The sequence below is a fragment of the Salvelinus namaycush genome, chromosome 6, assembly GCF_016432855.1.
Source record: "Salvelinus namaycush isolate Seneca chromosome 6, SaNama_1.0, whole genome shotgun sequence".
Classification (NCBI taxonomy): Eukaryota; Metazoa; Chordata; class Actinopteri; order Salmoniformes; family Salmonidae; genus Salvelinus; species Salvelinus namaycush.
The window spans coordinates 24,980,346-24,992,516 of NC_052312.1; the positions used below are offsets into that span (position 1 = coordinate 24,980,346).

Consider the following 12,171-nt stretch of genomic DNA (forward strand, 5'->3'; position numbering starts at 1 on the left):
TATAAAAAAATACTCACACAATTTGAGTTTGCTATTCACAAGAAGCATTGCCTGATGTGAACCATGCCTTGAACAAAGGAGATCTTAGAAGACCTAAGAATTGCTGACTTGCATAAAGCTGGAAAGGATTACAAAAGTATCTCTAAAAGCCTTGATATTCATCAGTCTAAGGTAAGAAATGTCTATAAATGGAGAAAGTTCAGCACTGTTGCTACTCTCCCTAGGAGTGGCCGTCCTGCAAAGATGACTGCAAGAGCACAGCGCAGAATGCTCAATGAGGTTAAGAAGAATCCTAGTGTCATCTAAAGACTTACAGAAATCTCTGGAACATGCTAACATCTCTGTTGACGAGTCCACAATACGTAAAACGCTAAACAAGAATGGTGTTCATGGGCCACTGCTGTCCAAAAAAACCATTGCTGCACGTCTGAAGTTTGCAAAAGTGCACCTGGATGTTCAACATAGCTACTGGCAAAATATTTTGTGGACAGATTAAAGCAAAGTTATGTTGTTTGGAAGGAACACACAACACTATGTGTGGAGAAAATAAATGGCACACTTGCATCAAAACCTCATAACTGTAAAGTATGGTGGAGGGAGCATCATGGTTTGGTGCTGCTTTGCTGACACCAGGGCCTGGACAGCTTTCTATCATCGATGGATAAATGAATTCCCAAGTTTATCAAGACATTTTGCAGGAGAATGTTAGGCCAATTGAAGATCAACAGAAGTTGGTTGATACAATAGGACAACGACCCAAAACACAGAAGTAAATCAACAAAGAATGGCTTCAACAGAAGAAAATACGCCCTCTGGAGTGGCCCAGATTCCTGACCTCAACCCAATTTAAAATGCTGTGGCATGACCTCGAGAGCGGTTTACACCAGACATCCCCAGAATATTGCTGAACTAAAACAGTTTTGTAAAGAGGAATAGTCCAGAATTCCTCCTGACCTTTGTGCAGGTCTGATCCGCAACTACAGAAAACATTTGGTTGAGGTTATTGCGGCCAAAGGAGGGTCCAATTTTTTCCACCCTGCACTGTGAATGTTTACACGATGTGTTCAATAATCAATCAAAGTTTGTCACGTGCGCCGAATACAACAGGTGTAGACCTTACAGTGAAATGCTTACTTACAGGCTCTAACCAATAGTGCAAAAAAAGGTATTAGGTGAACAATAGGTAAGTAAAAAAATAAAAACAACAGTAAAAAGACAGTGAAAAATAACAGTAGCGAGGCTATATACAGTAGCAAGGCTACATACAGACACGGGTTAGTCGGGCTGATTGAGGTAGTATGTACATGTAGATATGGTTAAAGTGACTATGCATATATGATGAACAGAGAGTAGCAGTAGCGTAAAAGAGGGGTTGGCGGCGGGACACAATGCAGATAGCCCGGTTAGCCAATGTGCGGGAGCACTGGTTGGTCGGGCCATTTGAGGTAGTATGTACATGAATGTATAGTTAAAGTGACTATGCATATATGATAAACAGAGAGTAGCAGCAGCGTAAAAGGGGGTTGGGGGGGCACACAATGCAAAGAGTCTGGGTAGCCATTTGATTACCTATTCAGGAGTCTTATGGCAAGAGGGTAAAAACTGTTGCGAAGTTTTTTTTGTCCTAGACTTGGCACTCCGGTACAGCTTGCCATGCGGTAGTAGAGAGAACAGTCTATGACTGGGGTGGCTGGGGTCTTTGACAATTTTGACAGTCAGTATGCTCTCGATGTTGCAACTGTAGAACCTGTTGAGGATCTCAGGACCCATGCCAAATCTATTCAGTTTCGTGAGGGGGAATAGGCTTTGTCATGCCCTCTTCACCAACTGTCTTGGTGTGGTTGGATCATTCTAGTTTGTTGGTGATGTGGACACCAAGGAACTTGAAGCTCTCAACCTGCTCCACTACAGTCCCGTCGATGAGAATGGGGGCGTGCTCGGTTTTCCTTTTCCTGTAGTCCACAATCATCTCCTTAGTCTTGGTTACGTTGAGGGATAGGTTGTTATTCTGGCACCACCCGGCCAGGTCTCGGACCTCCTCCCTATAGGCTGTCTCGTTGTTGATCAGGCCTACCACTGTTGTGTCATCGGCAAACTTAATGGTGTTGGAGTCGTGCCTGGCTATGCAATTGTGGGTGAACAGGGAGTACAGGAGGGGACTGAGCACGCACCCCTGGGGGCTCCAGTGTTGAGGATCAGCGTGGCAGATGTGTTGCTACCTACCCTCACCACCTGGGGGCGGCCCGTCAGGAAGTCCAGGATCCAGTTGCCGAGGGAGGTGTTTAGTTTCAGGATCCTTAGCTTAGTGATGAGCTTTGAGGGTACTATGGTGTTGAACGCTGAGCTGTAGTCAATGAATAGCATTCTCACATAGGTGTTCCTTTTGTCCAGGTGGGAAAGGGCAGTGTGGAGTGCAATAGAGATTGCATCATCTGTGGATCTGTTTGAGTGGTATGCAAAATGGAGTGGGTCTAGGGTTTCTGGGATAATGGTGTTGATGTGAGCCATTACCAGCCTTTCAAAGCACTTCATGGCTACAGACATGAGTGCTACAGGTCAGTAGTCATTTAGGCAGGTTACCTTAGTGTTCTTGTGCACAGGGACTATGGTGGTCTGCTTAAAACATGTTGGTATTACAGACACAGTCAGGAACATGTTGAAAATGTCAGTGAAAACACTTGCCAGTTGGTCAGCGCATGCTCTGCGCACACATCCTGGTAATCCGTCTGGCCCTACGGCCTTGTAAATGTTGACCTGTTTAAAGGTCCTACATCGGCTACTGAGAAGCGTGATCACACAGTCGTCCGGAACAGCTGATGCTCTCATGCATGCCTCAGTGTTGCTTGCCTCGAAGCGAGCATAGAAGTGATTTAGATCGTCTGGTATGCTCCTGTCACTGGGCAGCTTGCGGCTGTGCTTCCCTTTGTAGTCTGTAATAGTTTGCAAGCCCTGCCACATATGACGAACGTCGGAGCCGGTATAGTATGATTCAATCTTAGCCCTGTATTGCCGTTTTGCCTGTTTGATGGTTCGTCGCAGGGCATAGCAGGATTTCTTATAAGCTTCCAGGTTAGAGTCCCGCACCTTGAAAGCGGTAGCTCTATCCTTTAGCTCAGCGCGAATGTTGCCTGTAATCCATGGCTTCAGTGGGGACGACGTCCTCGATGGACTTATTGATAAAGCCAGTGACTGATGTGGTGTACTCCTCAATGCCATTGGAAGAATCCCGGAACATGTTCCAGTCTGTGATAGCAAAACAGTCCTGTAGTTTAGCATCTGCTTCATCTGACCACTTTTTTTATAGGCTGTTTGTAAGCAGGAATCAGGAGGATAGAGTTGTGGTCGGATTTACCAAATGGAGGGAGAGGGAGAGCTTTGTACGCGTCTCTGTGTGTGGAGTACAGGTGATGTATAATTTTTTTCCCTCTGGTTGCACATTTAACATGTTGATAGAAATTTGGTAGAATCGATTTAAGTTTCCCTGCATTAAAGTCTGCGGCCACTAGGAGCACCGCCTCTGGGTGAGTGGTTTCCTGTTTGCTTATTTCCTCATACAGCTTACTGAGTGCGGTCTTAGTGCCAGCATCTGTCTGTGGTGGTAAATAAACAGCCATTAAAAGTATAGCCGAAAATTCTCTAGGCAAGTAGTGTGGCCTGTAATTTAACACAATATACTCTTCGTTGCTCTGGAGCAACGAACCGCCCTTGCTGTCTCTGCCAGGCCGGTTCCCCTCTCTCCACTGGGATTCTCTGCCTCTAACCCTATTACAGGGGCTGAGTCACTGGCTTACTGGTGCTCTTTCATGCCGTCCCTAGGAGGGGTGCGTCACTTGAGTGGGTTGAGTTACTGACGTGATCTTCCTGTCTGGGTTGGCGCCCCCCCTTGGTTTGTGCTGTGGTGGAGACCTTTGTGGGCTATACTCGGCCTTGTCTCAGGATTGTAAGTTGGTGGTTGAAGATTTCCCTCTAGTGGTGCGGGGGCTGTGCTTTGGCAAAGTGGGTGGGGTTATATCCTTCCTGTTTGGCCCTGTCCGGGGGTTTCTTCGGATGGGGCCACAGTGTCTCCTGATCGCTCCTGTCTCAGCCTCCAGTATTTATGCTGCAGTAGTTTGTGTCGGGGGGCTAGGGTCAGTTGGTTATGCCTGGAGTACTTCTCCTGTCTTATCCAGTGTCCTGTGTGAATTTAAGTATGCTCTCTCTAATTCTCTCGTTCTCTCTTTCTCTCTCTCTGAGAACCTGAGCCCTAGGACCATACGTCAGGACTACCGGGCATGATGACTCCTTGCTGTCCCCAGTCCGCCTGGCCTTGCTGCTATTCCAGTTTCAACTGTTCTGCCTGCGGTTACGGAACCCCTACCTGTCCCAGACCTGCTGTTTTCAACTCTTAATGATCGGCTATGAAAAGCCAACAGATTTATTCCTGATTATTATTTGACCATGCTTGTCATTTATGAACATTTTGAAAATCTTGGCTCTCTCTAATTTTCTCCTTCTCTCTTTCTTTCTCTCGGAGGACCTGAGCCCTAGGACCATACGTCGGGACTACCGGCCGTGGTGACTCCTTGCTGTCCCCAGTCCGCCTGGCCTTGCTGCTATTCCAGTTTCAACTGTTATGCCTGCGGTTATGGAACCCCTACCTGTCCCAGACCTGCTGTTTTCAACTCTTAATGATCGGCTATGAAAAGCCAACAGATTTATTCCTGATTATTATTTGACCATGCTTGTCATTTATGAACATTTTTGAACATCTTGGCATAGTTCTGTTATAATCTCCACCCGGCACAGCCAGAAGAGGACTGGCCACCCCTCATAGCCTGGTTCCTCTCTAGGTTTCTTCCTAGGTTTTGGCCTTTCTAGGGAGTTTTTCCTAGCCACCGTGCTTCTACACCTGCATTACTAGCTGTTTGGGGTTTTAGGCTGGGTTTCTGTACAGCACTTCGAGATATTAGCTGATGTACGAAGGGCTATATAAAATAAACTTGATTGATTGATTGACTCTACTTCAGGTGAGCAAAATCTAGAGACTTCCTTAGATTTCATGCACCAGCTGCTTACAAATATGCACAGACAGCGCCCCCTCGTCTTACCGGAGTGTGCTGTTCTATCTTGCCGGTGCAGCGTATATCCCGCTAGCTGAACATCCATGTCATCATTCAGCCACGATTCCGTGAAACATTGGATATTACAGTTTTTGATGTCCCGTTGGTAGGATATTCGTGATCGTACCTCGTCTAATTTATTGTCCAATGATTGCACGTTGGTGAGTAATATTGACGGTAACGGCAGATTTCCCACTCGCCTTCTGCGGATCCTCATGAGGCATGTGTCCTCTGTACCTGCGTCTCTTCCTCTTGCAAATAACTGGGATGTTAGCCTTGTCGGGTGTTAGGAGAATGTCCTGTGCATCCTGCTTGTTGAAGAAAAAAATATTTTCCTAATCCGAGGTGAGTGATCGCTGTCCTGATATCCAGAAGCTCTTTTTTGCCATAAGATACAGTTGCAGAAACATTATGTACAAAATTTGTTACAAATAATGCGCAAAAAAACCCACATAATAGCACAATTGATTGGGCGGCCGTAAAAAAAACTGCTGCCATTTCTTCCAGCGCCATTATATTTTCACATGAAAACGTATAATTGTTTGTTCGTTATTAGTATAAGCAGACTGTTTGTCTATTGTTGTGACCTAGATGAAGATCAGATCAAAAATGTAGGACCAATTTATGCAGAAATCCATTTTTTTCCAAAGGGTTCACATACTTTTTCTTGCCACTGTGTGTGTGTATGAATAAAATGTCTTACAGAGCCTTTCCATAAGTCCACTCAAGTTTCTTCAACTGTCTTCTGACTGTGATTAGAGCGATGTTGATGTTGTGTGGTGATGCCAGCAGATTCCAGATTGCCTTTGCCGATCGCTCATCATCTTCAACCATCAGTGAGTCAATGGCTTGAATAGTATCGCTGGAAATTAAATACCATGGTAAATGCTGTGTTTTTGGTTGATGGCCAATATTAAAAACAGTTAAATGCATTTGTGAATTAAATTGCTTTATTGTTTAATTATTTAAGACTCCTTTCTCTTCTCTGTGCTGGAGTTCTTTTAAGAATAAAGTAGGCTAATGAAGGCAACAAATTGTTGCCTACTGGAACACCCAAAGTCATCCAATTGTTATAATAGGATTTGAAGAAATAGCCTACCCGCCGGGTGTGGTCAACTATTTCAGCACCATTTCGCACTGCTCTGAGACAAGCATGGGGACTGGTCTTCATAAATCAATGATATTTTCACTGAATCTCCGTTTGGGTATTGGTTAGACTACAATTAGGGTGTGGAAATGTTAGGATTATTTTGCTATTCACTCGCAGTCACTTAGTAGCCTACTCCCGACCGGTCATGTTGAACAGTGCCAACTTTTGAAAGCCAGTCCAAAACCGACGACACGAACAACTGGATTCATTATCCCCTTCATGCCCTGCCTCCAGTCCACTTACCGATATCTGAACAAGAGAGCCTCATCAAAATTGCAAAAAGCGGTTCTGTGAAAATTGAATTTAATCAGAAGCCACTGCCAGATTTCTGGATAGGGCTGTGCTTAGAGTTTCTTGCCTTGGCAAATCGCGCCGATAAGACACTGATGCTCTTTGCAACCACATACCTATGTGAGAGTGGATTCTCACCTTCACTAGCATGAAAACTAAATACAGGCACAGACTGTGTGGAAAAAGATTTAAGACAGACTCACCAATACAATCCTTTCAAGCACACCATTCTCATTAACCTGTGGTGAGTTATTCACAATTTTCGATGAACAAATAAGTTTTATTATGGAAGATGGCTAAATAAAGAGCAAAATGACTGATTATTATTAGATTATTATTTGTGCCCTGGTCCTATAAGAGCTCTGTCACTTCCCACGAGCCAGATTGTGACAAACTCACACTCATTCTTATGTTTAAGAAATGTATCGTACAGTGTGTGTGTGGGGCTGGCTTACAATGATGGCAAAAACAACATTTAAGAGTGCGCTGACCCTGGTGCAGTTGGAGGTTGAATGTTTGAAGGGGTACGGGACTATAAAAAGGTTTGGGAACCACTGCTCTAGTACAGCCAATATTAAAAACAGTCAAATGCTTCTCAAAGATGCCCTCTGGTGGTCAAACTAGCACTAACTAGCATTAATGGCAACAATGGCGTGCCATAGAATTCTGGGGCAGCGCGCAAGCTGTGCTGGATAGCTCCCTTTTTTTTAATCCTAAAATGACATACCAAATCTATACCAAAGCAAGGATATGCATATTCTTGGTAGCATTTGAAAAGAAACACTTTGAAGTTCGTGGAAATGTGAATTGAATGTAGGAGAATAACACAATAGATCTGGTAGAAGAAAATGCAAACAAAAAACATTTTCTACCACCATCTTTGAAATGCAAGAGAAAGGTCCCAGTTCTAGCCATCACTCTGGTTGTAATTCCGATGTCCACAAGATGGCAGCAGTGTATGTGCAACGTTTCAGATGGAAAACTTGAAGTATGAGTGAACTACATGACATTTAGTGTGAAGTCACCCAGGTACATTTGGGCAAATCGTGAAGGAGACATTCACATTCATATGACATTTTTTCTGCAAGAATATTGTCAAATCTGTTTACTTGGACTTTGATTTAGCTTTTCCAGTATTAGTTGCCATATTATAAGTTCAATATTTGCAAAACAACCAGTTTTCATAACTCTGAATATTCTTATAATTTTTGTCCAAAAGGAAAAGGCATGCTGTCGCAAAACGTTAGCACCTACATTTTGCGACAGATACAGGGTTTCCCGTTCAGCCCAGCTCATTGGCTATCTAGCTAGCCTTGTTTGACCCCGATTGGTGCTTATTTGACAAAGATACAGTCGATCAAATGAAGACCGGCCGCGTCATCGGCGTGCCATGAAGGCGTCGCTCTCTGACCAAATTTGGTGTCCTATAGGTTATACCACACCCCTAATGATATAGTGAAGTCTGGTTATGTTCTAGGATCTCTGAGGAATACATACGAACGTGATTTGCCTGGTTGAAAAAACGTTTAGGGTTAGATTTTCACAGATTCCTTTCTTTGCAAATTGAACCTGTGGGAATACAAAATCGATCGTGCATGCTATATGGACCTTTTTAGGATATGAAAAATGATTTTATCTAACAAAACGACACTTCATGTTATCTCTTGGACCTATGATAAATCAGAGCAAGATTTCAGAATGTAAGTACACATTTCACCTTCAGAGGTGAATTTATCAAACCTATCGCAGTGAGGAGCTCTCCTCAAACAATAGCATGGCATTATTTCACAGTAAATTGGACAATGCAGTTATATTCAATTCCTGTTAAGCTTTCAGCCGATATAAGACACTTATATGTACCGACATTTGTTGTTTCTCTAAAATCTGCGATGGTGACACAAGGCGCTGCATGATTTACAACTGTCCCGTTGAAGAGACACACCGATCTTGACAAACCATTTCTGCATGGACCTTGCTTTGTGCATGGGGGCATTGTCATGCTGAAACTGGAAAGGGCCTCCCCAAACTGTTGCCACAAAGTTGGAAGCACAGAATTGTCTATAATGTCATTGATTTCTGTAGCGGTAAGATTTCCCTTCAGTGGAACTAAGGGGCTTAGCCTGAACCATGAAACAGCCAAATACATTATTCCTCCTCCACCAAACTTTACAGTTGGAACTATGCATTCGGGCAGGTAGCGTTCTCCTGGCATCTGCCAAACCCAGATTCGTCCGTCGGACTGCCAGATGGTGAAGCGTGATTCATCACTCCAGAGAATGCATTTCCATTGCTCCAGAGTCCAATGGCGGCGAGCTTTACACCACTCCATTGCGCATGGTGATCTTAGGCTTGTGTGCGACTGCTCGGCCATGGAAATCCATTTCATGAAGCTCCGGACAAACAGTTATTGTGCGGATGTTGCTTCCAGAGGCAGTTTGGAACTCGGTAATGAGCCGAGGACAGACGATTTTTACGCGCTCTGTGCTTCAGCACTTGGTAGTCCTGTTCTGTGAGCTTGTGTGGCCTACCACTTTGAGGCTCAGCAGTTGTTGCTCCTAGATGTATACACCTGTCAGCAACAGGTGTGGCTGAAATGGCAGAATCCACTCATTTGAAGTGGTGTCTACATACTTTTGTATAGTGTATGTAGCGGTGTAATAATGCTATATGGATGTACCGTTTTATCTTTTTTTAATGTTTGATGTAAGTGCCTTAATGTGTTTGGACCCCTGCCTTGGTAGCAGCTAATGTGAATCCCTAATAAATACAAATACCTCCCTCCCATGTTACCACATGTATTATTGCAGACATCTATCCCTTTGTCTTTACATCTGTCAGCGGGACTCAGACACACACGATACACACAGAAACCACACACACACACACGAAAGCACAGCACGAGGCTCATCGATTAGTAATCAGCTATTATAGATATTCTCAGGCTATTCTGGAGGAGGAAAGCCACTGACACGCACACCAAAATATTCAAGCAGACAAACCACAAAGCCAGAGTCAAAAAACCAAATATCCACAGGAACAACAACCACAACCCAAATCATGCACCCATGTACGCATAAACGAACGTACACACGTGCGCACACACACACTTCAAAAAGCACTCACCCCTATCCGTTGAGTCGGACACCTCTACAGGCTAGCAAAAGGTCAGCAGACACACAAACGTACGTGGCTGGTTCGTTTGAAGGTCATACAGTCGAGAGTTTATAATGCACGCACACACACACACACACACACACACACAAAAGAGTGCTTAGCCATCGCATTGACAATGCAACTCCCTGTGCATTGCCAATACAGTGCTTCTCTATGTGGTTGAAGAGACAATGCATTCCTATGGGGACTGAAAGAGAGAGATACTACTCTAACAGCACACAGTGTGTAAGGTATGGATGGAATGGCTGAGCAGGAGACAGGAGAGAAGAGCAAAGCAGATTAAAAAACTAGAAGAGAGAAGCGGAGAAGAAATACAATACGAAAGGGAAGAAGGACAAAAGAGGGGGAGCCAGAGAGAAGAGGGGAAAACGGGGAATAGAAAGGTGGAGGACATGTAGGAGAAAAGAGGAGTGGAGGATATGATAGAGGCAAGGTTATTATTAGTCGTGTAAAACAGTGCTTCTTTCTCAGGTGGTCAGCTCATCCCTCCTGAATCCAGTGTGTGTGTGTGTGTGTGTGTGTGTGTGTGTGTCTGTGTTTGTGTTCATCCCTCCTGAATCTCTGTAAGAAAAGCTGGGTCACTTCACTACTCCACTGCAGCTAAGGCACAGTACGGCTCACACCACTGTAGCAGGCCACATGAAAAAAATACTATAGTATACTGTAGTATTACTATATTTATATACTATAATATTCAATATAGTGTTTTGAGGAAAGCTTAGTGATGAGCTTGGAGGGCACTATGGTGATCCTCTTATCCAGGTGGGAGAGGGCATTGTGTAGTATAGTATTCTACAGTATACTAAAAAAAATACTATAGTAAGCACTACACGATCAAGGGATATTAAGTGTGGAGTATAATATTCTACAGTATACCACAAAATGATGTAGTAAACAGAACACGATTGAGGAATACTACAGTGTGTAGTATAGTATTCCACAGTATATATACTACACAATAACATAGAATTTTATACTAAGTAATTTAGTATTTTATATTAAACTGTAGTATTTTGTATGTGGGACAGCACAATACACACTCAATCAAGAGTGTGTAGATCATATGGTGGATGCTCAGTGGGATCCTTGGGACGACCCTGCCCTAAACCCTAACCTTAACCATAACCCTTACTTAACCGTTTAAAATTTGAACTTCAATGGGGTGATGTCAGAGTTGAGTCGTCGCAAGCATCCCACTTAGCATTTACCAATGATATGCACATTCCAAATTCCACCAGAGACAGAGTGGCTTCATTCAATCACACCAGCACTGGGGGAAACCTCACTGCTGCAAAACAGATAGAGAGTTGCATTCACTCAGTGAAGCGGCTGTAGGTGATATGTTGCTGCTGCTACGCTTTATCCCATGGACCAACACACTTTGTCAGGTGACAAACTAAGATGAAAACACACCTTCTTCCACGGTGGAGTCTAGCTGTGTGACTTTGACAGCCAGTATGTCTACTCTCTCCTGTAGGTTGTTCATTCTCATGTAGAAGCTGTTGGCTTCATTGAACAGCTCTCCAAAGATGTCCTCCGCATGACGACCTGCAGGGGGAAGAGACACATTAGTACACAGGATAACACACACACACCTTAATCAATGGGCAGGGATTCTCTATCGTCTCACTGCAGGGTGCTGTGCCCCCTGCAGAGCTGCTGTCTGACATCCAGCAGAGAACAATACATTATAGTCTGCCTGCTCCATAGTGTGTGTGTACACACCTTATCAAGGGACCCTGCATATATATATATATATATATACACTGCTCAAAAAAATAAAGGGAACACTTAAACAACACAATGTAACTCCAAGTCAATCACACTTCTGTGAAATCAAACTGTCCACTTAGGAAGCAACACTGATTGACAATACATTTCACATGCTGTTGTGAAAATGGAATAGACAACAGGTGGAAATTATAGGCAATTAGCAAGACACCCCCAATAAAGGAGTGGTTCTGCAGGTGGTGACCACAGACCACTTCTCAGTTCCTATGCTTCCTGGCTGATGTTTTGGTCCCTTTTGAATTTTTGTTTGTTTTTCACTTTTGTTTGCTGTGTCTGTCAGCGTAGTGTCCAGAGCATGGAGGCGCTACCAGGAGACAGGCCAGTACATCAGGAGACGTGGAGGAGGCCGTAGGAGGGCAACAACCCAGGAGCAGGACCGCTACCTCCGCCTTTGTGCAAGGAGGAGCAGGAGGAGCACTGCCAGAGCCCTGCAAAATGACCTCCAGCAGGCCACAAATGTGCATGTGTCTGCTCAAACGGTCAGAAACAGACTCCATGAGGGTGGTATGAGGGCCCGACGTCCACAGGTGGGGGTTGTGCTTACAGCAATGCTAGACCTCATGTGGCTGGAGTGTGTCAGCATTTCCTGCAAGAGGAAGGCATTGATGCTATGGACTGGCCCGCCCGTTCCCCAGACCTGAATCCAATTGAGCACATCTGGGACAT

The 12,171-nt window shown here is 44.3% G+C and overlaps 1 protein-coding gene across 3 annotated transcripts in view; it reads right to left on the reverse strand.

Annotated features, from left to right (window-relative positions):
• Positions 1–12,171, reverse strand: part of zgc:109889 (uncharacterized protein LOC553542 homolog) — a 67,532-nt gene that overhangs the window by 19,763 nt on the left and 35,598 nt on the right. For all 3 annotated transcript variants that reach the window (XM_038996269.1, XM_038996268.1, XM_038996267.1), the window contains exon 3: positions 11,128–11,262. In XM_038996269.1, coding sequence (XP_038852197.1) covers positions 11,128–11,262 — 135 coding nt within the window. The remainder of the gene's footprint in view (positions 1–11,127; positions 11,263–12,171) is intronic.